This window comes from Xenopus laevis, chromosome 4L, assembly GCF_017654675.1.
Source record: "Xenopus laevis strain J_2021 chromosome 4L, Xenopus_laevis_v10.1, whole genome shotgun sequence".
Classification (NCBI taxonomy): Eukaryota; Metazoa; Chordata; class Amphibia; order Anura; family Pipidae; genus Xenopus; species Xenopus laevis.
Window position 1 is genome coordinate 90,104,907 of NC_054377.1, and position 27,378 is coordinate 90,132,284.

At 37.2% G+C, this 27,378-nt stretch overlaps 1 protein-coding gene and 1 long non-coding RNA gene across 2 annotated transcripts in view; one reads left to right on the forward strand and one right to left on the reverse strand.

Annotated features, from left to right (window-relative positions):
• LOC108714306 (cytosolic carboxypeptidase 6) overlaps window positions 1-27,378 on the reverse strand; it is an 871,648-nt gene that overhangs the window by 180,289 nt on the left and 663,981 nt on the right. Inside the window, exon 7 of the mRNA XM_018258404.2 lies at window positions 13,182-13,271. Within this exon, the coding sequence (XP_018113893.2) occupies window positions 13,182-13,271 (90 nt within the window). The remainder of the gene's footprint in view (window positions 1-13,181; window positions 13,272-27,378) is intronic.
• On the forward strand, window positions 560-22,272 carry LOC108714308. The gene is made up of 3 exons (XR_001935344.2): window positions 560-863; window positions 14,086-14,207; window positions 17,652-22,272. It is a non-coding gene; the product is annotated as an uncharacterized LOC108714308 (long non-coding RNA).

Below are 27,378 nucleotides of genomic sequence, written 5' to 3' on the forward strand. Positions count from 1 at the left end.
ACTGTCATAAGTCCACACCATGTACAAATGTATATTGCAACTTATGCCATGCACGTATGGAGGACTCAATGTCAAACTTTATTCAAATGGAAATTGCTGTTATTCCTTTCACTACACAGCCCACCATTTCCATGCATGTTACAGATGCCCTTATTTGTAACCCACCCAGTGTACAAAAGGTGGGTACCTGCATTATATAGTGCATGTAGGTCCAGTGTCCACAGATGATGGCATGAAACTCACCAAATAATACAAAGGATTGACTTCCTAATAAAGCAGAAATGTTTAAAGTACAGGTATGGGACCTGTTATTCAGAATGGCTGGAACCTGTGGTTTCCAGTTAATGGATCTTTCCATAATTTGGATCTTCATACCTTGTCTACTAGAAAATCATGTAAACATTAAATAAACCCAATGGGCTGGTTTAGCTTCCAATAAGGTTAATTATATCTCAGTTTGGATCAAGTACAAGTGTAGGAAATTGCCATCTTGATTTTGTTATTTAATATGGAAGCTGTTGTTACATGAAGCCCTTATTATCATAACAAAGGTTTTCCTATGACTACTAAGTCCTATGTCTGCTGTGGGGACCATACATCAACTAACTGTATGCAAGAAAACTTGCTCTACAGGATGTAGGCAAGTTGGGGGGTTTATCACAGCATCTTGGCAGTTGGAAAGGTTTCTGTGGGGGCAGGTGAGAGCCCAGGATAAGAGAACACAGGACAGAGGAAGAGGGAGCTGGGCAGCTGAGAGGAAGAGCTGGAGAAGCCAGAGGAGCCTGGGACAAGACAACATGTGAAGAATGCAGCCCAGAGGGGAAGGCAGAGATGATGCTGAACTCAATTCCCCTGCCTTTTTGGTAACAACAATGTAGACTTGTGTAATGTGTAACTGTAAATATTATAATTATTGTTTAGTCTAAATGTAATCATTTATGTATAACAATCAATTGATTTATTTTACAATATATAACTTTAATATAAGCTCATTGGTGTGGATTCATTCTCTGCTTGCTCAAAAGAACCAAAACCCTCGTAAGTGGGTTGAGGTATATTAATATTATTAATGATATAATATACTATATAAACTTACACAAGGTGCTGTTTTATTATTACAGAGGAAAAAAAATACATTTTTAAAAATTTGGATTATTTGGATAAAATGGAGTCAATGGGAGACAGCCGTTCCATAAGATTTCTGGAGCTTTTCTGGATCCCATACCTGTAATAGAGTAATGCTGAGGTATGAGTACATTCTATCAAGCTGTGTCTTATTCATGAACACAGGGCAGTGCGCAGCTTGGGGACGCAAATTGCCTTGTTTTTCTACACTTGCAGTCATAAATGAGGCTTACTGGTGATCGTGAAACTACAAACCAGTAAGTGTTGGGTACTGTAGTCCAACAGCTGCATCTGTCAATGCCCCATATATGTGCCAAATAAGGGCATTTGCTAGGGTTGCCACCTTTTCTGGATTCTTATGGTTTTTCCCCTATAAATAACATTGGCATCAAGCAAATACTGGCCGGGAGGACACCCTAGCATCTGCAGATAAGATAAAATGTGAAATTTGAACAGGTTAGGGTGCCAAATTGCTCCCAAGGTGACCAAACATGCACAGATGGTTAAGCACTCAGATTGAAATTGGATAAACTGCCTGTAATGTTTTTGTATAGAGCTGAATATAATGTTGCCTGGTTGTACACAAGCTTCTGTACCTGAAATGTCACCTAAATCTACCAGCTACACTGGCAACACAGTGATAACCCTCCTGATTTGCACTCAGAAATCCAACACAGTGCACCGACGAACATTAAAATGCCACATGCATTAAAAAAATTAATTAAATGGTGCTATGACAAACTTTTTGTAATCTTGAACCTGCACAGAGATAATAAATGTATTTATGTGAACGCCTGCACTGCTCCTTAAAAGAGACAATTAATATATATGAGTTTTTTGTATTCTAAAGAATTCCCAGCAGCTATAACTAATGTATTTGTCGGTACATGGGGCTGAACCTTTTAAGACATTTATTAGATCAGATTATGCTGAGTAACCTTTTATTTGGCAGATGTTGGAACTTTTATTGCATTGCAGCCAAGTCTGGGTTTTTCTTTTCCTTTCAATTAAAGCAGCAGTTTCTGTAAGTAGTGAACTAACAACATTTTCTAATTATATTAAGAAATAATCACTGTATTTGGGGCCACATTTCAGACCTCAATGCCAGACTTTTAAAGAAAGAATGCAATTTAGTAAGGCATAAAGCTTATAATAGCATTTGCTTCCACCCCCAAGGTTGCATTATGTTCACTCTGGCTTATGTTTTACGCTTTTCTGTTTCTCTAATTAATAGCTATAGCAGGTAACAGAGCTGTTGAACTCCAGGACTTTATGGGCTTATTTACTGTAAAAATTATGTAGGTCAGAATTTGTTGGATAAACAATTGGCTGTGTGAACCCACAGAGGAATAAATACAAAGCCTGAGATAATTTGGGGATGGTAATTAAATCTTTCATTACACTGAAAACTGAACATATATAAAAATCCCCAAAATTTTTTATATATATCCAGAAACATTTGTAACACGTTACAAAATGTAAAATAAGGCTCAGGGGCTCATTTATCAATATCAGTGACTAGCATTTCAACCAGCTGAAGGTACAACAATAAGAGCAAGCATCTAATTGGTTGCCCAGGTGAAAATATCAGCAGCTATACTTTTTTTGTCCCCCTTTTGGGAATCTTGTCCAAAAATGTATCTCTGACAAACGGTTTTGTATCTTATACCAATGGACTGATTAACTTGTCTAGCAGCTCTGCACTTCTGAGGTTTTTATAACCCTAACCCCACCACAACATGTCTATTTTATTCTATAAATAACATTAGCATCAAGCTATATTTTACTGACCAGACCAGTAAAAAACACCAGCCATGTGGCAATCCTAGCTTGTGAAAGAGAATAATATTCTGTTTATGCAGGTTTCCCTGGGATCCCCCCTGATTTGGATGTATTTTGTTCTCAAGATATCCTTGGTCACTAATACCCTGTGCAGAGCCACATGCTTGGCTATAAGTGCAGTTATTTGTTTATTTTTGTTCTTTGGAGCATGGCTCATGAGGTAGTTGTTACAGAAAATACATTTTTTTTATTCTAATTCCACATTTAAGATGTGTCTGCTTGTGTATAGATGTGACACTTGAGTTGCATTGTTACACTTTGGTAACCAGCTATGTCACTTTTGTCTTCTTGTTTTTACTATGATATATATTGGCACCTATTAAAGCTCCATGCATCTTATATAGGTTTATGCTTTAGAAAGTGTAGAGATGATACACAAAACAGTGCAACATATGCTTATATGCCCAGATAAGTGTGTTTTATTATTATAAATTATAATGGATATTGGATCTTGGAGATCTGAAAGCTTGTTTTGTAATATTTCTATATAGCTAGACTGTTCGTATGGGCCCAAAAGTGTAGCGCTTCAAACTCCTTAAATAGCGCACATAAAGTTGCACCTTTGTTAGACACAGTACACATAAGTGAAACTTGAACAAAGATTTTTATTTGGTTTAGTACAGCAGTACTCCCTTTTCTTACAATTACAAGTGAGTCCAATTTTTCCTTTTTGCAGGCTTACAGATTTACCAAATACAATCCCAACATATCACTGGACTTGCAAACCTCAGCAAAGGATTTTCCTGCACCACCTACTGGTCAAGCAGTTTGACATACGTCATACATCCCTCCACTTAGCCCTAAAAAGGAATTTTCTTCTGTGCCACCTTCCTCCTTCAACCAGCCTGACAACTCAGTGCCCTGTCTGGCCTTTCCGGGTAGGAATTTCTTCACCTCTGGCCTGGGTTGTCCACACTGTCCCTCACACTATGCCCTATCTGTGGTAGAACCATGGCTGTTAAAGCCTCTGACTCCTTGTTGGGGTACCAGCTACCCATGCTACTCTAGCCCTGTCTAGCTAAGGCACCTAGTGCCTGCACTTTAGGAGACCTAACTATCTGCGCCTGCAGGAACTGACAACCACACCTTGGGCATAACCCCTCCTTTAGCCACTGGTTCCTCTAGTGGTGGAGGTGAATATTACACTTAAGCGTTTCCTTTGCTGCCACCTAGTGCCAAACTGCATTCAACACATTATTTAACTCATAGTTTTACACATTTCAAATTTTCCATACATACATTCAATTATCATACAAACATTTTCAATCATTTCCACACACATCACGGTCCACTTCTTATGCCTTTCTTTGAATACAGCACTGTCTGCCTTGCCAGCACTATATTCAGAGGCAGCAGGTAATGGGCTCACATGGCATCCCTGAAATGACCCCCGCAGCTTGTGCAATATTCAGATACACACACTAAGGAGTACCAGTGGCCACTAGGAAAGCCGTGTATTCTCAGCCTGCTTACAGCAGTAGAGTCAAGCACAGCGCTGCTTTTTGCCCAATGCAATTGTTTTCTGCAGGTAGCAAGGTGCAGAGCTCAGCCATTGCAATTGCTCTGTGCATAAGGACCAAAAGTTACAAATTTGTGCCAATCATAAATGAGCTATATAAACAGATATTGAACAGTACAGATAATTAAATATACTAACTTCTAAATGTAGATTGCAGGGTTGCACTTGGATGTGAGTTACTGTCTTACACCCTGCTTGTGATCTGTGTTTCTCTCCACCTCTTTTCTGTATCTTGTGAGAAGAACTCTGTCTGCATACTGATCCAATAACAGATGACAGCTCCATGTAAAACTACTCTCTCATTTTGTTCCATCTTAGCCTGAGGGAACAGTTCCGAAAGACCCTTCCTGCTGAAGCCCATATGTGAAAACATGCACTAAACCACCTGTAACGGCACATTTTGACTGCATATTGATTTCCACTTTACTGTGGTTTCTAGGCTTCTTACTCTGAAAGTCTTTTTCTGTTCTGACTCGTGGGCACATGACAGATATAATCAGCTATTCTGGGAGACTTGTATTCTTCAGTATTCTTATCAACCAAAATGGAAAACAGAAAACTCTTATTTTCTTTTCCAGCTGCTTTGAATATTAATAAACCGCCCACCATCCAGAGAAGACAGCAGTGTGTTTATTTACCAGAAAGGAATTAGTCTGGTGAAGGCATTAAGTAGGATTTTATTTTAATTTGAGCTCTCTGTACCCAATTTACTAAAATAACAAATTATATTTTAGTATAGACATAGTATGTGAATTATGATTATTAGATACACCAAACTACATGGTTGCTAGGGAAAATTGGGTCCTATTAAAGTTAAACCAATGAGCTGTTGCTTGTCAATGTCAAACCATGAGTTTCACAACAAAAAGTTACATAATTCCAATCCCATGGACAATAAAACCTAAAGATTGGGTAGCACAATGACTCAGTACATTCCCCACTGTGTGTGGGTTGCCTCTCGCAAACATACAGACAGGATAACTGTCTGATAAAATTGGCCTTAGTTTTGTTAAGTAGTGATGGACGAATATGTCCTGTTTCGCCTACAAATGTGCAAAACTCGCGAAATGGCGAAAAATTTGCGAAACGCATTGAAGTCAATGGACATCAAAATAATTTTGATGCGAGACGATTTTGACACGAGCGACAATTTTTTTTTAGCGCGACTCTTTTCTTCAAATGCATTAAAGTCAATGGGCGTCCGGTAAATTTTGTCGATCAACAATTTTTATGCTTGCACCAAAATTTTGCCCCCGTTTTGCGAAATAGGGAAATTCACCGCAAATCCATATCTGCTGAATAAATTTGCCCATCACTAGTGATAAGGAACTTCGATTGTATGCTCCACTGGGACAGGGACCTGATATAAATGATTAATTAATTAATTAAATGATAATTAATCTCTGTACAGTGCTACATAACTATGTCAGTGCAGTTTTTATTATTTATAAATAAATAAAGACCAGTTGCAACATACTATATACAACAGTCTACATCATACTTAGTTAATTCTAAGACAAACTAACCCTTTAAATATCTAACAGTGTTAAATGGATGGTCATGCATAAACAGTAAATGTTCCTACACATAGTCCCCTCTATCCAGAGATTTGAAGTCTAAATTGCTATAGCGGTATTTTCTAACATTTGCAGAAAAAAAGAGAAACAAAATAAGAAAAAAATGTAATAAGTAATTGTAAAGCTATACTTCTTTCTCTACTATGTCTATGCATGGAGTTTGCCCACAGAACAAAGTCCTTGAATGGACTTTGAAGGAAGTATAACTTAAAGGTTAAACTACAAACTTCTAAAGGAACTGTATCTGATCACACGTTGAAGCGCTGCTAATACTCCTGACTATATACGTCTACTGTCAAGTCTAATTCGGCAGTAAAGTGAAAACAATTTTTGACATCCTTCTTGTCTTGCTAGAAGAGAATAAATGAGGTGAAGAACAGAATAATTAGTTTGGGGACCACATGAGATCAGTTTGTGCTAGGCCACTAATATCTCTGGGAACACAATATAATGTGAAGGTATGTATTTATATGCATTTGGGCATGTTTACACTATGTATTTTATTATTAAAGAGATGGTAACATAAAAAAAAATGTGTTTAAATATAATATACTATTACCCTTTATTGGTTTAATTTCTTCCATGGCTTGAATCTAATTTATGTCCTTACCCATATATATGGATAGTATTTGACAAAAATTTTGAGGGGCTAAGAACCGTCACAAGAAAGTGGGTACATTTGTGCAACTACACAGCTTCCCTCTTATTTTTTCAAGCTAGATACTAAAATAATTACTACAGGTATGGTACATGTTATGGAACCTGTTATCCAGAATGCTGGGGGCCTGGGATTTTTCAGATAATGAATCTTTCCATAATTTGGATCTTCATAACTCAAGTCTACTAGAAAATCATGTAAACATTAAAGGGATGGTTCACCTTCAAACAACTAGTTGTTTTCAGATAGATCACCAGAAATAATGACTTTTTCCAATGACTTTCTATTTTCTATGTGTGACGGTTTTTCTAATATTGACGTGTAAAGTGTAATTTCTCTCCTTCTGAAGCAGCTCTGGGAGGGGGGTCGCCGACCCTGTAAACTGTTCTAAATGGATACATTTAGTTGATACATTTCTTATCTTTGTCCCTGCTGAGCAGAATCTCTGGGTTTCATTACAGGCAGCTGTATAAATTGATATAATAGTTGCTAATACTCCAGAGATGCTGCTGAGAAATGTATCAACGAAATGTTGCAAAATTGTGACAGTTCAGAGTCTGCACCTGAATTACTGAGCTGCTAGACTCAAGGTGGCCATACACAGGCCGATAAAAGCTGCCGACAGACCGAGTCGGCAGCTTATTGGCCCGTGTATAGGCCCCCTGACGGGCTTCCCCGATCGAGATCTGGCCGAAAGTCGGCCAAATCTCAATTGGATGGGACAAAAAATCCTGTTGGATCGCGGCCGCATCTGTTCGTTGATGCGGTCCCGCGATTCAACCGCCCGTTCCCATTCGGTAGGATCCGATCGTTGGGCCCTAGGGCCCACGATCGGATCAGCCCAATATTGCCCACCTCAAGGTGGATATATCGGAGAGAGATCCGCTCGTTTGGTGACATCGCCAAATGAGCGGATCTCTCCGTGTATGGCCACCATTAGACACCAGAAACTGGGACATTCAAATTTAAACTTAGATTTTGGAAAAACAGTAAAAAATAAATAATGGAAAGTAATTGAAAAAAGTCTTTATTTCTGGGGAACAATCTGAAAACAACTGAACTGAAAAAAGTGTTTGGAAGGTGACCAACCCCTTTAAATAAACCCAATAAACAGAATTTGCTTCGAATAAGGATTAAATATATCTTACTGTGGATCAAGTACAAATCACTGTTTAATTGTTACAGAGAAAAAGGAAATCATTTTTAAAAATTATGGAAAGACAGACTTTCCATAATTCAGTGCTTTCTGGATAAGGCGTTTCCAAAGAACGGATCCCATACCTGTATTATTATTATTTTCAAACTGCCATTACTGTACATTAGGGGGCAAATTCATCAAGGGTCGACTATCGAGGGTTAAATAACCCTGATATTCGACTGGGAATGAAAATCCTTCGACTTCGAATATCGAAGTCGAAGGATTTTGTGCAAATACTGCGATCGAACGATCAAAGGAATAATCGTTCGATAGAACAATTAAATCCTTCGAATCAAATGATTCGAAGGATTTTAATCCAATGATCGAAGGATTATCCTTTGACCAAAAAAACTTAGCCAAGCCTATGGGGACCTTCCCCATAAGCTAACATTGGGTTTGGTATCTTTTAGGTGGTGAACTAGGGGGTCGAATTTTTTTCTTAAAGAGACAGTACTACGACTATCGAATGGTCGAATAGTCAAACCATTTTTAGTTCGAATCCTTCGATTCAAAGTCGTAGTCAAAGGTCGGAGTAGCCCATTCAATGGTCGAAGTAGCCAAAAAAACACTTCGAAATTCTAAAGTATTTTTTCTTCTATTCCTTCACTCGAAGTTAATGAATTGGCCCCTAGATGTCTGTATACAATGAAAATACAGATTCCAAAGAGGAGGTATGTAGGTCCTACTCAGTAGAGTTTATAGTCTAAAAGGAGAAAGAGGTTATGACACACAAGGCATTGGGATTTCCCAAAATGAACCATGGATTAGTTACTTGTCTGTATGTCACTGTCACACCTAGAAACAATGCAGCCTGGTTTCAGAGATCCATTTGCTACATGAAATGACACAATTCAAGGGGGGATGAACACCACAGACATATGTCCATGCTCATACACTGTATAATTGGTACTGTTCATAGGTCATGAGTTTCTATGTAACTTATGTCTGAACGTGTTGTTCACGTTTACTTTAACTTTTAGTATGTATTGTATGTATGGTCATATGGTTTTTATAGAGTAGTATTCTAAAACAATTGCAGTTGGTTTCAATTGTTTATTCTTTGTGGGTTTTGAGTTATTTCATTTTTTTTTCAGCTGCTCTACAGTTTGCAATTTCAGCAATCTGGTTGCTAGGGTCCAAATTAACCTAGCAACCGTGCAATAATTTAAATAAGAGACTGAAATTTTAACTGGAGAGGACCTGAACAGAAGATGAGTTATAAAAAGTAGCAATGACAATACATTTGTAGCCTTATAGAGCATTTGCTTTTTAGATGGGGTCATTGACCCAGATTTGAGAGTTGGAAACAATCAAAAGAAAATAATTTTAAAATATATAAAAATTTAAATAATGAAGACCAAATATAAAGTTACTTAGAAATGGCCATAGTTAAGATTCTATAACAACGTTAATTTAAAAGTGAACCACCCCTTTAATGCTTCTCTTTCTCATTTACTGAGAATTTCGAATTACAGTGATGAAGATTATGGAAATATTTTCTTTGCTTCTTTGTGCCTGCTGGTGCCAGATTGCTCTTCAGTGTTTTTTTAGCTCTTAGAATGTTATATTATCAGTCCAATGCATCTATAGCCACAGGGGCGTTTAATGCAATTTATTGCATGGCTTGATAAATCCATCCTACACATATGTTGTGTTACCTGTGATCTGGCATGCTCCAGGGCTCCATCTGACAGTTGTTGGTACATTTGTTTTTCTGTATATAATGGTTATGTGCAAGTGGACTTTATAATTTAGGTGCTCCTGTAACTACAGATGGAAGTAATGCCCATAATTTGCTCATTTTCATATTTCAATGTACATAATCTGCTCTAAAAACAGAACTTAATAATCATGCCTAATGTTTAAATATTTCATAAGCTCAACAACTTGTGTACACTCATAGGAATCCAGGTATTGGCAGGGATTTCTTAATTGACATAGAATGGCATATTTATATAACCAGTCTTATGTTGAATATTCATTTCCAGAAAGCGTACCTGCGTAGCAGACACATGGCTTATAAATATTGTATTTTGATTATTTTGGCAAAGGGGTTGTATAATCTCATGCAGGAATTGCCAGAAGAACAAAGATGCCATCTATTTATTACATGGTCAGAGTTTTACAAAAACCTTTAAGTAAAACATTTCCTTATTTCCAATGGAACAAATTTATGTAGTTTGGTGTCTAAATTCTTCCAAACAGAAAATAATTGTGATGGAGGCAGAATCAAATTACTTGAAATAAGAGCATTTCTTAGCACCTGCACTTATTGAGCAGCATAAATATTATAATGTATATTCATGGATACTCAGACATGTTTCTTTTATTTCTTGTGTCATGTCCTGAGATCAATTAAACCAGTTCGGATTCTTTTCAGTATGCCAAATATCCATTATATTAAGTGTCCAAAGGGTCAACCTGTAAAAAACACAATGCCATACAACAAATAAACAAATATTTGCAGTTCTATGGCAGTTCTGAAAGTCAGAAATGCCTAGTTCACAGGCCTACATGTGACGAGCAACATTTTTTGCCAGATTTTGCTGTGAAAAAAAAACTTGTAGCCTCCACTGTATTGTGCGCTGTATTGTCACTGCAAACAAAGTTGTTACTAACCTGTGCTAGAATTTTGCCATTTTGTTTTGTTTTTACAGGCATTCTGTAAATGTAATATCTTGTTTTGAAAGAGAAAAAAATTGCCAGCTCTCAAATTCAGCCTGTGAGAATCCCCTTAAAAACATTTTTAAAAAATTGTGTTGTTATTACTACAACTTGGCCAAAATATCGAAGTTCATGTCCCAGGTCAAAGCCCCTAATTTATAGAGGTTGTTCACCTTTGAGTTAACTTTTAGTATGATGTAAAGAGTGATATTCTGAGACAATCTCCAATTGGCTTTCATTTCTTTATTATTTGTTTTTTTAGTTATTTAGCTTTTTATTCAGCAGCTCTCGAGTTTGCAATTTCTGCAATGAAATATGAACAGGAGAGGGCCTGGATAGAAAAATGAGTAATAAAACGTACCGATAACAATAAATTTGTAGCTTTACAGAACATTTGTTTTTTGATGGGGTCAGTAAGCCCCATTGAAAGTTGGAAAGAGTCAATTGAAAAGTTGCTCATAATTCACTATTCTAGAACATACTAGGGGTAAATTTATCAAAGAGTGAAGTTCCGCCACTAGAGTGAAATTCCACAGCTCTCAATTCATTTCTATGGGATTTTGAAAAGCGTATTTATCAAAGGGTGAAGTGAAAGTTCACCCTTTGATAAATACGCCTATAAAAATCCCATAGAAATGAATGGAGAGTGGCGGAATTTCACTCTAGTGGCGCAACTTCACTATTAACTTCACTCTTTGATAAATATACCCCCCTAAAAGTTAATGTAAAGGTGAACCACCCCTTTAGGAGTCCTACTGTGTACTAGATACTGAAGTGTATTTTAAACATTTAAAAACATTAAACCCCTAGCAACAATGTGCATTATAAGTGACTGAGTGGTAGCACTGTCTTCTCTTACATTTTCTACCCTTTTTTTACCCTTGCATCTCATTTATGGAGCCCCCAGCAACACAGTGCATTATGCGGTGGAACCATGTTCATTTACCCATTGCTGTGAAACTCTAGTGAGACCAGCAAGGAAGTCCTAACTAGTGATTTATTTATTTGGCAGGCGCAAATCTACAGCAAATTTCCACGTTTTGCCGCCGGCTAATAAATTCGCAAACTTGGCATGAAAGTTTGTAAATTTTTTGATGCAGGTGAGAATTAAGACTCCGGGGACAATTAAAGCCACTCAATGACTTTAATGCATGTCAGAATAGTCGCTGGTGTCGTAATTGTCGCCGGCGTAAAAATTTGCGTTTCGCAAATTTTTCACCTTTTTTTTCGGTGCAGCGAAATGGGAGAAATTTGCCCATCACTAGTCCTAACAAATTAATTAAGATACACCTGTGCCTGAATCATAAACCTATATTAAACCTGTGGGATTCAAATACTGAGTATCCAAATGTTTACTAGGCCAAAACAAATAGCCTATATGGCCATTAGTATGTTCTCGAACAAAATTCCATAATAATGCACCAAAAAACAAAACTTTTTCTTTATGTTTGTTTTACTTTGAATGACTAACAAAATTAAGTTTTTAGCTAACTTGTTTCCCTAAAGCTCTAATAAGTGATCTTGTTTATTTTTGCTACTCCATTAGTATTACAGAATTGCATGGTCAATACTAATATATCATAAGCCATTGCAGCTACAATCAATGTTCTTTTTCAATAAATGGCAGAAATCTACAACCTTGTACTCTGTCTTATTAGCTAAACTACTTTCAGTACTTCGACAAACAATTTTCCATGGTCTAAATAATGGAACCTATGAATATTTATAGATTATGTCAGATGTAGATGCTGTCAGAGATGGCACTCACAGGACTTTATATTGAATACATTTGCTTTTATTTTAAAAAATCGAATGTTTCAGCTGTGACACCAGCCTTTATCAAAAGGCATAAAGGCTGGTGTCACAGCCGAAATGTTAGATTTTTAATAATAAAAGCAAATGTATTCAGTGCTGGGACTCTTGGTTTTATATATATATATATATATATATATATATATATATATATATATATATATATTGATATATATATATATATATATATATTGATATATATATATTGATATATTGATATATTGATACATTATATTGTGTAAGTATCCTTTCATAGACCCAAGATTAGGCTGCAGAGTTTTTATAATCTCATAACATAATCTATGAAGAGCTGTAAAGTTAGCCCCTAAATTATATCCATAACTGTAGCAAAGAAATATTTCTCTAGGATTAATAAACTGCCGGGAAATTGAATGATACACCATTTAATATAAAATGTGTTCCTTATTCCACTTAAGCGTAAAGAGGCTTTGTGTTGGGGGAAAACCCGCATTTTTCTTTGCAATGCAGTAACCATTATTATGAGATACAATGTGCTTCATAATCACAAATTTGCAGTAAGGGATTGATATGGTGTATTTATTAGATGTGCTTTCTTATATAAAATAGCTAGGTGTGTTAGACCCCACAGGGTGTTGTTTATTATCACAGTTGCAGCTATTTACTGGCTCACTGAATGCGGTTACTGACCTTCCAGTTTGAGTCTTTCCTTTCTATGGAAAAAAAAGTAGGTGTTTAATGTCTTTTGACCCTGAAAGCCTTGTGCATTTCTTTCCTGAAGGAAGTCAAAGACTGACAGTCACTCACCCTGACACACAAAGGATGAAGGCGTTTCCCCAGGGTGTACTCGAGCGCTTATAAACGCAACCTTTTGCTCATCTTCAGACACCAGGTTCGCTAGAAGAAAGAAACAGACCTCATCAATTCAGAGAAGCAGATTGAAACATTAATATTAATATATCCCCTCTTATTAAAATACATAATAAATTATGAATTTCGTTGAATCCATTATTAAACAAATTGCCGGAAACTTCTCATTCTTCCATAGTAGTAGGAAACGCCAGCTTGACCCTTCATGGTCCAAAGAGTGACTAACCTTGTGGAAATCAGAGGACCCATTGCTTAAAATAAGCAAGATTAATACAATTCTTTATGGAAAATAACAAGGTTTTACAAGAGTGAATATAAAAATGGCATGTATAGACCCTAGTCTTATAGCAAAAATAATGAAAGAAATGAAAAATATCAGCCCACAATGGATAATTCCCTGTTCTGTTTAGCTAATGTATGTATAATATAGATCTTTTCACTACAGATCACAAGAATGGTTCTGAGACTGAAATGCAGAAAGACATCTGTGGAAACATTCTGATTTGCATAAAACAATAGAAAAAGAAGCAAGAAATTGTATCATGAAATATGTAATACTATTGATGAATGACAGCTTCCAGAATAGGCTAATGACGTCTTTCTTATTTAACTGTCAGGAAAAAGAGTTAAAGTTCCCGTGTGCAGAAACTATTGCTGTTGCCTGTTGAAAAAAATCAACTTTAATGGATTACAACAGATTTTTCTAAATACTTGTGCTTACAACTCGTATGCAAAATAGTACATCCTCTGCAGTTTTATCTACAGGTGTAGATACCAGAGGGGGTCTTGGGGGGTCTTTTTTCAGTTATTGACCACTTTTGTTTCTTTCCACCACTTTTAGTTTATGCTTTGAGTGTATCCTTTGGTGTTGCAATGCATGCTATTTGGACGCAGTGATTCGATCGTTGTCGACGAGCCACAACAGTTACACAAATACGGTATGCCTCTGATTGATGCAATGGGGTAAGCACCATATGGACACGGCACCCATAATTAAGACACTTTTACACAACATCACTTTGCCACATGCCCTCTTATTAAATGTTTGTGCCTTGTTTATCAAAGGATGTTTTCACCATTTACTATTTTTTTCTCATTTACTCTATGCTCAAAAACTATTAAGACACTTCACTTTCTATACATGGTTTTCTTTTTTGTATTGTCAAAATTGGCGCATTTTTCCATAAAGTCTGGGATGTATTATACCATAGAGCAGTGATCTCCAAACAGTATTGCTCACCAACCCCTTGGATGTTGCTCCCAGTGGCCTCAAAGCAGAGGCTTATTTTTGAATTTTATGCTTGGAGGCAAGTTTTATTTGTATAAAAATGAAGTATAGTGCCAAGTAGAGCCTCCTGTAGGCTGCCAGACCACTTAGGCTACCAAATAGCCAATCATAGCCCTTATTTGGCACCCCAAGGAACTTTTTCATGCTTGTGTTGCTCCCAACTCTTTATACATTTGAATGGAGCTCACTGGTAAAACAAAAAAAGGTTAGGGACCCCTGCCATAGAGTATGTAGTGCACCATACCATATAGTATACCATAGCACAAACAGTTAATTATATCATCATATTATAGTTTGTAGTCTCAATGGGTTTTTTAATGCTTACCAGTTACCTTTCACATTTTGGTAACATTTTTTTTCACTTAGGGTTTTCAAGGAGTGGGTCACTTGCAGTTCTAATATATATATATATATATATATATATATATATATATATATATATATATATATATATATATATATATATATATATATATATATATATATATATATATATATATATATATATATATATATATATATATATTGGGAGATCCAGTAGAATGTTATTCCACACAAAGCTCTGAACCTACATGGCTTCCTTCCAATAAAATGGGTTGTTTTAAGTGCCCTACGTGTCTGTCTTGCCGATATATGACTCCTGGTAAAAGTTTTGTTCATCCGCGGACGGGACGCCGGTACTCGATCCGACATCACATCACATGTACTACTACACACGTGATTTATTTAATAACTTGCCCTTGTGGATTGTCATATGTCGGCAAGACAGACATGGCACTAAGACTTCGTATGGATGGCCATAGATCGGCCATCAACACGGCGTTCAGGGACAATAAGACTTCTAAGCCTGTAGCCAAACATTATCTTGAGATGGGGCATGGTTTGCCCACTTTCAAATATATGGGGATCGATCATGTCCCTATGCCACGTAGGGGAGGTGACCGTTCACGGATGTTGTTGCAGCGTGAATGTTTTTGGATTAAAACCTTAGATACATTAGCTCCACGGGGGTTAAATGAATACTGCTCATTTAATTGCTTTCTTGAAAAACGCTAGTCTCTGCAACTTTGTAACATCTTTTTGTCTTCCAAGATAAGGTATATGATGTATATTATTTTTTGTGTGAATCACTACTTTGTTTCTTTTTTGACTTTGTGTATAAGCATATTTAGCACTTTAATTGTTGCCATTCATGCTGCTCCAATTGGGAGCTGCTATGTCAGCAACTGGGCGGGAGTAAGTAAGTTTTAAATTTTGTAACTGAAACATAGCCATTCATAGGGAAAGGCATCTTGAGAAAGGTTCTAAACTCCGAACCGAAACGTTGATGCAATGCATGTCTAATGATTTTCTAATAAAAAAATCTTCATATTAACAACGGTGTGCGTGTAACTACTGGACTTCTATATATATATATATATATATATATATATATATATATATATATATATATATATATATAAACCAGCATATGTGTGTAGAGAGATAGGGGCAAATTCACTAAGAGCCGAAGCGCCTAACGCTAGCGTCAATTCGCTAGCATTGGGCATTTTCGTTACTTCGCAAATTCACTAACGAACGCTGGCGTAAATTCGCTAGTGTTACTTCGCACCCTTACGCCTGGCGAATTTCGTCGCTACAGACGTAACTACGCAAATTCACTAACGCGCGCAGTGTATTGAACGCTACCTTTTACGCTAGACTTCCTTCGCCACCTCAGACCAGGCGAAGCGCAATAGAGTAGATAGGGATTGCTTAAAAAAAAGTTCAAATTTTTTCTAAGTCCCAAAAAACGCTGGTGTTTTTTCTATATTATGGGTGATAGGCTGAAAAAGATCGATTTGGGGCTCCTCTCCTTCCCCCCTACATTTCCTAACTCATGGCACCTTACCTATACAGTGGGCACATGTGTAGGGCAAAAAAAAAAATTATTTGATGTTTTGAAGGTTTCCCAGGCATTTGCAGTGATTCTTTGTATTCCTCCATTGAAATTTGAATTTGGCGCCGTATGCAAATTAACCATCGCTAGCGTAACTTCGCTTTGCTTGGCGAATCAACGCTAGCGCAACTTCGCAACCTTACGCTACCCCTGTGCGCAACTTCGGATTTTAGTGAATTTGCAGAGCGCTGGCGAAACTATGCCTGGCGAAGTGCGGCAAAGTTACGCCTGGCTCAACTACAAATCTTAGTGAATTTGCCCCATAGAGAGAGAGAGTAAAGGAGCCTTCTTTGGATGGTCATATACAGGTTGCAAAACAAGTGAATCTTTTCCTGATTTGAAAAGAATTATAGCTTTCTATATAACACTGCAAAGCCAGCTAACATTGGCTCCCTAATTTCCCTTGCACTCTCAAGAGAAAAATTTTGGCAGGAGAAAGGAAGCCATGCTTTAGTTCCAATAACTTCGAATTTCAATAGACAAAAAAGACTTTTGTAGACTTTGAACAGCATATATTGGCTTGCCTGGGAAAAGTATGTTTATAAACACCATGAATTATGCTCCTTCCTATAAACAAATATCAAACACTTTTTGCTTCAAAAGCCATCTTCCAGCTTGTACCTTAGAGATAGGACATTTGGGTTTAATACAGGGAAAGAACAAAACTACCTTAAGTTATTGTTCTGGAATTCAGTACATGCAAGCTGAGCAGCTGCTCATAAGTGGTAATTAAGTTGTATGTTGGTTTTCTTCCCACTTTTTTAAGAGACAATAAGAATAAAGAGTTATATGAACTTGCATTGCTTATGCAGTTTATATTAAATACTCTGACTCTTTAAGGGGCATATTTACTAACATTGGAGATAAATATCTCCGGTGAAGTTGCCCATGCCAAAGCAAAGATCTGATTGCTTGCTATAGGCAACATTTCCAGACATCCCCAGAGATATTTATCTCCAATGTTATTAAACATGCCCCTCCATTCTCATTGATTTTAGTGACTTTACATATAGAATTTAAATGTGTACTATATTATTTTAGATGTTAAAGCTTGTGGGTCATTTACATTTCATTTAACTTGTCAGTAAAGATGAACAGGACATGTTGATAAGGGGGATGCTAATAATTTCTGTTGTGTATAACATATCTTGCTTTTCTGCTTATTTTTTATTTAATAAAGGAAATGGTCTAAAAAGAAACCATATATCTGTGTGATACGAAGAGGCATCATCAAGGTAATCCTAAAAGCTGCAGAGGTATATCTTTGTTACAAAAGCCATTTCTGGGAAAATTATGGAAATCTCTGAGCTTTTTGGTCCAAAACCCAGCGCAAGCACAGACACTCATGAAGAGTTAATGTTCCAGAGTAGTGTCTGTGTAACACAAAATGCGTGAGGCTACCTCTTTTTGTACATAATTGTTCACTTCTATTATAAACACCTGTTTTTGAAATGTCTTGGGTGTCTGCTCTACTTTAATACGGTTGGATCTGCTCCCTTAGCTGAAGGCTCAAGGCTGTGCACCTGAGCTTTTTCCAGTATGTGCTGAGTTTTGATTTATTCATGGACCTTTCCAAGTGTTATAGGTGTAGTTAACACATATTACATTTAGTGACTGTGCTATAAGTAGAGTTATCACCTTTTGTGAAGAGAGGCATTCCTATCTCTCTTGTATTTATAAAAGGTACAGTTTTAAACACGAGTTCAATGAATAAGGCTAGAACATACCTTATCGCTATTGTTTTAATCACAAAACATCTATGGTTCAAATGAGGCAAACAGGGAAATACATTGCATGTTATGCACACTATGAAAGTAAAAATACGACAAAGGAGACTCCGAATTGTTGAGCAGCGAAAATCCTACATCAGGCAAGAATGGGACAAACCTCAGCCATTGGTCTCCTTAGTTCCCAAATTGTTACAGAGAGTTGTTAAAATAAAAGGTAATGCAATACAGTGGGAAACATGCCCAGCCCGAATTTTTATAAATGTGTTGCTGGCATCAAATTCAAAATGAGCATATTTTTTTCAGAAAACAATGTCCTTTCTCAGTTTCAAAATATGTCTTTGTACTGTTTGCATTAAAATATAAATGATCTCATTTTCAATGTACATGTTTCACAGTGTCCTAACTTTTTTGAAAATGGGTTGTGTAGGTGCAGAAATAAGAAGAATGTGTTTCCATTTTGAGATGAGATGGCCTTTAGGTCAACAGGAGAAAAAGCTAGACTTGTCTGACATTTGTCCTATGAACACTCAGGATAGATGATCTTTCTGTGCATAGTTCTTTCTTTATATCCCTAGGTCTGGGCAGTATTTTCTGGAAATACCCCATGGTCCTTTTGTGGAAAAAGGGTACATTCATGAAGTGCTTCCTAGTGGTCATTCAAATTATTTGCATTTTTCTTGTGCAGTTTCTCCTGCCTTTTAATTACTAGGTCTTAAAGATATACTGACACCAGAAATTAAACCTTTTTTACATCTATCATTTTCTTTGCATGCTATTAATAATTGTGCCATAAAAGTATTTGTCCTATGCTTTTACATTACCTGTCTGATCCCCTATGTTCCTCTGTGAGGAAGCTGCCATATTGTGCAGCAGAAGAAACTTTGACAGGTCAGAAGGGACAGTCAGGTTGGCAGGTTGGAACTTTAGATAACAATTATTAACAAAATGAGCCCTATCAGTGAAAAATGATCAACGTGACCTATAGGTAGCTTTTAATGTACAGTAATATTTCGAAGAGACTTTTTTTAGTGTCAGTATCACTTTAAATCACCCTTACAAGGTAGCCTTTGAAAAAAAACATCACTGAAGGCCCGAAGCCTCATGGGTGACCTGTGTTTTGTTTCTGGGGGTTTAGTTATAGGCTGGAAAAAGGGAAATTATTCAAAGACCAAAAAATATAGCCCCACATGTATTAAAAGGCACTATGGGAGTTTTGTAATATGCTAATCAACTATAGCAACCAATCAGCATGTAGCATTTTCTGCTCAAGTGTTTAAAAGCAAACATCTTATTGGATGATATGGGTAACTGCACCGTTGCAACCTATGTGCCCTTTATTACATATGGTGGGTAAGTTGTCTCTGTGCAGTTACCTTTAGCAACCAATAAGATTTATGCTTTTAAACAGGTGACCATTAAACCTTGCACCTTTTATTACAAGGGAGCCCTCACCGAGGTGATATACGTGAAATTTTACATCTTGTCAATCTGAGAGACGCTGGCACTTTCCAGGCAAAAGAAATATATTCTAAAGAACTTTTATGACTCTACCAAGGAGATGTAATGAGCTGCCTTGGAGATTTAAACAATAGGCCTGTTGAACGAGTACAAAAGATATAAATGGTAAAAAAACAGTTATAATAAATTCACACCTAATCATTTGAGACCAGAGGAAAGTGTTGGAAGAAAAATCCAATATCCTGCTTCTTTCTTCTGTAATCTGAATGCTACCTGTCTATAAAGGCACTTGAAATAGATTTTGGCGTAAAGTAATCTGTTTAATCTAAATGTTCTCTATTCCTGCCGTGTTTCATTACCTCAATATCTGCAAGCGTAACCAAAAGCTTATAAAGAAAGCTATGGTTCTTATAGAAGATCAAATGCTTGCTGCCCAATATCTGGACTTACTGTAAGCAAAATGGTTAATCTGTGCTTATCTACTCATAGCAGGACGTCGCCTGCCATTTCTGTACAGGTACAGTATATACGTTTACTAGCATTTGGGAGATAGTTTAGGTCAGTTAATTAAACTGTGTCAGCACACAGAAGTATGGGAAATAAAATAATAGGCTTTTGAAACGATTTATTGCTGGCTATTGCAAACATCTTCCCTGTATGCAACTGCAAGTACAGTTGCAGTCCCAGCCTCACTGCAGTTGCAGGGGGCAAGGCTCTTGATGCAATAACTTCCGATTTGGAACGCAGGCATAATTGTGTTCATTTTGGTGAATTGGACACAGCTGCATCAAGAGCATTGCCACTTTGAGACTGGAAATTCTGCCAAAAACACACTGCATTTAGGGATTAAAACATGGCATTTTACTCACTGCACTTTTGAATTTAAATGAGCCCTTGTAAATTTTCTGTAAAAGCGGAGGCTGGGACCTTTCCAAAGGCATACCCATTTATTATGAATTCATTTCACCACATTATGAAGTCCTGGAGCACGTCTGTTACCCACTATATTTATGCTATTGCTACATTATGAAAGCTTGTTGTTGCAAATATTAGTCATTAAAGTGAGAGACGTGCCATCAAATTCAAAAATCTGCATACAATACTAATAATTACACTTCCATTTTTTCCAGAAGACGACTAATACAATACCACCAATAAAGTGATTCACGACTGCAACAGAAAACAGGAGGCTTCCAAAGTGGATATTTGTTTTCGACAAAAAATAATTACAAAGACCTGTATACTTTCTTGTATTAAAAAGTACATTCAGTTAATTTTTGGCACTTATAAAGATTATAGCACTTTTGTTCCCTTCATAAGTGATGCCCTATTACATGTTGTTGAGCTCTTACCTGTCAAACATCAATAAAGAGCAGGGTTTTTCCCGATTTGGCTGAAATAATGAAACCTTTTTGGAAGTTCAATATGTCTTGAGGGAGTTGCTTATAAAACACAGGGTAAGGTGCAAAGTAACAAAAAAACAGGTACAAACAGATATGTGTTTTGTACTTTGAACCTGAAATTTTAGACCTTTCCTTGTCTGCATTTGTTTGTCGTACCGCAAAGCAAAACAATTTAGAGGTCAGTTACCATTCCCTCAATAAAAAGCTTCTGAATAAGGGTGAAGTTAGTGTTGGGAGATGGATGCCTACCTGCCTCCATCACCCCGTTGTGTATTGCACTTTTCCACTGCCCAGGAGGTCGAAAATTACCTCTTATATGTTCCTACAATACATTCAGCAGCAATGCATACAGAAGGGGAGAAAGGGCAGCACTTGGAATGCCCATAGCTTGTGTTTCACATATAACTTGCAAGCTGGGGAGCACTGGAGTACACAAACATCTGGGGAGCTCTGTACTTACTGTCTGCTGCTTGAGCCAGATTCTTGCACCTGTGAGTAGTACACAGGGGTGATCCTGGCCCCTCTGCCGCCTGAGGCAGCAGCAGTTGCTGCTGCCCCCCCCTCCCCCAGAAATTCGCTCTTAAAGTACAAGGAGCAGCATTTTTGCTGCCCCTGGTACCTAGTGGGGCGCTGCCGCCTGAGGCGACAGCCTCAACTCGCCTCATTGGCGAAGCATCCCTGGTAGTACATGCGCCTACAAGTAACAGTTTTGCGCTCTTTAGAACTTTGGTACTTGCATCGTTGGTAAAGTTAACACTGCTGACTGCTCATTTTTTTGTATATATAACTAATCTAGTTTGTCTCAGTTGTAAGAAAACATTAAGTTAGAAAACGTACACTTTCATAGAAATACTTTTCTCTTTCGTTAAATTAAATCTCCAAAGCCTGCTAGCATTTTTGGTGCTTATATGTAAATGTCAGTAGGGATTTGAGATTAAAAGCTGTATTTTTCTACAAGTCAATGAAGATCTCTAAAGGATAAAGAAACCTTTAAATAGAAATTCCTTCAGCACCACAGAAACAGTATTCCCTGGGCTCGGTTTACCTGCCCATTTTCTTTTATCATGCTACTGATACAACCCAAATACAGTCTTCTATCATGCAAAGTAATTCTTCCCTTAATAACTTTTAGGACTAAAACACTGCTTAGGTCATATAAATTGTACAGATAACATTTTTTTTGTGAATGTGAAATTTAATAAAATTTGCTAAGAGAACAAATTTGTGAATAAAAATGTGCATGTCGCAATATAATATTCTTCATTGGGCTTTTATTGCATTGTGAATCTTAATTGCGCATTGCAAACTTTTAAGAAGTGCTTGACGGTGTTTTATTAATACAGAAAAAAAGAGTCTTGACTGCATATAGTTATGACATTGTGATTTTTCATTATTGGTTCTAAATCATCACAAAGTTTAAGGGGCCAATTTACTAACAATTGCATTGCTATTTTTCCACGTATCTTAAAAAATTTGTGGTTTTCCTATTTTTCTTAAAAGCTCTATAAATTTGAGATTTATTAAGTGTAAAAACCACAAAAGCTCCAATTCAAAAATTTGCCAGGTAAAAGTTGTCACGGTCCTATAGTGAAGTAAGTAAAGGGGAGCTGGGCTGATCCTATTGGACCGTTTTTAATCAATTCGGACTCTTCGATGTTTTCGGATTTTTTTTGCACTAGGAGGATTTTTAGAGGTATTCCTATTTTTTTTTTCAGATCGCTCAGCCCTTTTTTTTCATTCATGCTTTTTAAAGTCTGATCTTTTAATAAATGTCATGACATTTGTGGTTTTGAGAAAATGAGTTTAGCTGTGGTTTCAAAAACCTCAAACTGCTAAAACGAGGCTGTTGATTAATAGGCCTCCATGTGTTGCCTTTAGATTTTCTAATATACACATGTCGCATCAGGTTGAAATCTCTCCATTTTATAATGGCCATGAAGCCCAAATCACTACATTTTTTTAAAAAAAAACCCTATAGGTTACAAAGTACAGTGCCTCACATCTGAAAAATTAATAGATGTCAAAGGCAATGTGTATAAACATTCTTTGGGGACCAGGAGTCTATTTAAAGATATAGTCCACATTAAAGGGATGGTTCACCTTTGAGGTAACTTTTAGTATGTTATAGAATAGGTAATTCTAATCATTTTTTTAAATTAGACTCCATTTTTTATAGGTTTTTAATTATTTGTTTTTCCTTCTGACTCTCTCCAGCTTTCAAATGGGGGTCAGTGACCCCATCTAAAAAGAAATGCTCTGTAAGGCTACAAATGTATTGTTGTTGCTACTTTTTATTACTTCTCTTTCTATTCAGATTGCTGAAATGAGAAACTCTAGAGCTGCTGAATAAAAAGCTAAATAATGCAAATACCACAAATAATAAAAAATGAAAACCAACTGCAAAGTGTCTCAGAATATCACTCTCTACATACTAAAAGTTAATTAAAGGTGAACAACCCCTTTAAGAATACATGTCAACAGCAGAACCATGCAACCATTTGACATTTATGCTAGTTACTAGCATAGTAAACTAAGTAATTTAGGGTTCCATGTGCACTCATTAGGGGAAGAAGTCTGGTGCTTCTTTCTGTGTGCTGAAAGTAAAGTATCTCTGTTGTCAGCTGTAATAATTTCCCTTTTTCTGTGACTATATACAATTGGGCCCTAGACCTAACTAGCCTTGGGTCCAGGTTTGTCAGTTCCAAAGGTGCACTCCATTTAGTAAGGAACCGGTTGCCAGCTAGGGACAAGGAAAAGTTGTGCTCACCACTAATTTTTGGTGAACACAACTTTTTTCGATCACCATATATATATATATATATATAGTAACAATCCATGGGGAAGTCGGCACTCACGAAACATGGTACAAACGTGCCTGGGTGCAGTGTCCAAAGTATTCAGAACTACAATTCAACAGAGAAGGTCCGCACTCTCAGGTCTTAAAAGTAAAAAAATGGTTTATTTTAAAAAGACTAACGTTTCGGCCTCTCCGAGGCCTTTCTCAAAGTACAGACATGTATACAATGAAGGCTTTATATACCCTAGATGGCGGGAAAGGCTAATTGGCTGACAGCATCATCATCATCATCATCATCATCATCATCACTATGCGTCAAGTACTATAGTTGTTAGAATACACATGTATAACACATTAAAATTCATAACACTTTTAAGTTAAAACCCCAATTCCAATGAATAAGGAAATAAAAACATACTATGTAACAGTATTATTTGTAACTTTTTGTTTTACAGCGCTCAGTCACCTGGCTATGTTGTTAAGGTTACATAGTAAAATATTCGAGTAGATGAAAGGTCTGTATATCACAATACCCCAAATACAATGTATAAGGATACAAAGAAAAATATATACAGCATGAAAGATAAAGCCTAGAACATGTCGATGGTCGCGATCCATTAAACAATTCAAATGTCTGTGCTAACTCTTAACTACTGGTGCAGAGGTCCACCCTTTATCAGTATACTACAAATTAACCCATTAGTAATATGTCGTTATTGTACTGTGTAGCTACTTATAAGAACACCCATAGTCTCGGTGATAGTGAGTAATATAACCATAAAGTGTCTCAAATACTTATTAAGTAAATAAATAACCCTTGTGTCGGGAGTATTAACCCTAGATATACCAACTATTCCCATTCTTAATCTATCTCACTGAACCTTATAAGTGAACATATATCCTGGAGAATAAGTGCTGAAGATTTGTATAACATGTTTGTCATCTAGAACTATATCAAGTTAAATCAGAAAATCAAAATAAAATAAATCAAAATAATAAGTACATAAAAAATGAAAAAATAAAACTATATCTTAAAAACAAAAAAAAAGGAAGAAAAGAATACTAAAGCACCCAAAAAATGAATGATGAAGTCCCCAAAGTTTGTGAGACATATTGTTCAGTCAAAATATCCATATTGTTGAGGCCCATCAAGTAGACATGGATAGAGTCAACCGGGTAATCAGAGTATATGGCTTGCACTTATGGGCTCCATGATTGTAGTGTTAACACGGAGAGACTTTAGCACGTAGGTTCTTTACCGTTTAGCAGATCGAGAGGGAGGCAGGCATCAGTGTATGTCACGTGGAGCTAGGAGCGGACCTCCCGCAGTACAAGGACGACTCTGCCACGATCCGCCAGTCTCGCGACCGCACGGAAGCCGCAGTTGAATGTAGCCACCAGCAGAAAGTGAGTCGGGACCAGATATATAAGACAAACGAACTCACCATCGATCGCCAACTTCAGTTTTTCATACTCACACGTCATTGTATGGACGCAGTGCTGAGGCGAGTTGTGTCGGTCCTTAGCTGTAAAGTGATTTTCATGGCTTCACACGCCATGTGTGCGGTAGATCTGTTGTAATACAATCAATGTAGCGGATCGTGCGCATCTGTATCAATTCATGTGGCTTGAATAATCGTGTCTGCAATAGCAGATATTCATGCAGTGTGTATCAGCAGCGAACACTGCTTCAAATCATTACATGCAGAGGGAGTCATGCAGGGGGGGGTTTATCATCATAGCGTCCCCAGAGTCGGCCATCATTATCGGCCTTGACTAATTCCCCATGTGCAGACCATTACAGACCTCAAAGAGAAGGGGTAAAAACGTCAGTCCCAATGCTGGCCTTGCAACGCCAATCCTGGTAACAGCTAACTGTTTTTTTACTTTTAAGACCTGAGAGTGCGGACCTTCTCTGTTGAATTGTAGTTCTGAATACTTTGGACACTGCACCCAGGCACGTTTGTACCATGTTTCGTGAGTGCCGACTTCCCCATGGATTGTTACTTGATATTTATAAAGTCTGGCACCCGTGTTTATTCTTTATGTTCTGACATTTTTTACATCTATGAAAGCTGTTACCAGGATTGGCGTTGCAAGGCCAGCATTGGGACTGACGTTTTTACCCCTTCTCTTTGAGGTCTGTAATGGTCTGCACATGGGGAATTAGTCAAGGCCGATAATGATGGCCGACTCTGGGAACGCTATGATGATAAACCCCCCCCTGCATGACTCCCTCTGCATGTAATGATTTGAAGCAGTGTTCGCTGCTGATACACACTGCATGAATATCTGCTATTGCAGACACGATTATTCAAGCCACATGAATTGATACAGATGCGCACGATCCGCTACATTGATTGTATTACAACAGATCTACCGCACACATGGCGTGTGAAGCCATGAAAATCACTTTACAGCTAAGGACCGACACAACTCGCCTCAGCACTGCGTCCATACAATGACGCGTGAGTATGAAAAACTGAAGTTGGCGATCGATGGTGAGTTCGTTTGTCTTATATATCTGGTCCCGACTCACTTTCTGCTGGTGGCTACATTCAACTGCGGCTTCCGTGCGGTCGCGAGACTGGCGGATCGTGGCAGAGTCGTCCTTGTACTGCGGGAGGTCCGCTCCTAGCTCCACGTGACATACACTGATGCCTGCCTCCCTCTCGATCTGCTAAACGGTAAAGAACCTACGTGCTAAAGTCTCTCCGTGTTAACACTACAATCATGGAGCCCATAAGTGCAAGCCATATACTCTGATTACCCGGTTGACTCTATCCATGTCTACTTGATGGGCCTCAACAATATGGATATTTTGACTGAACAATATGTCTCACAAACTTTGGGGACTTCATCATTCATTTTTTGGGTGCTTTAGTATTCTTTTCTTCCTTTTTTTTCGTTTTTAAGATATAGTTTTATTTTTTCATTTTTTATGTACTTATTATTTTGATTTATTTTATTTTGATTTTCTGATTTAACTTGATATAGTTCTAGATGACAAACATGTTATACAAATCTTCAGCACTTATTCTCCAGGATATATGTTCACTTATAAGGTTCAGTGAGATAGATTAAGAATGGGAATAGTTGGTATATCTAGGGTTAATACTCCCGACACAAGGGGTTATTTATTTACTTAATAAGTATTTGAGACACTTTATGGTTATATTACTCACTATCACCGAGACTATGGGTGTTCTTATAAGTAGCTACACAGTACAATAACGACATATTACTAATGGGTTAATTTGTAGTATACTGATAAAGGGTGGACCTCTGCACCAGTAGTTAAGAGTTAGCACAGACATTTGAATTGTTTAATGGATCGCGACCATCGACATGTTCTAGGCTTTATCTTTCATGCTGTATATATTTTTCTTTGTATCCTTATACATTGTATTTGGGGTATTGTGATATACAGACCTTTCATCTACTCGAATATTTTACTATGTAACCTTAACAACATAGCCAGGTGACTGAGCGCTGTAAAACAAAAAGTTACAAATAATA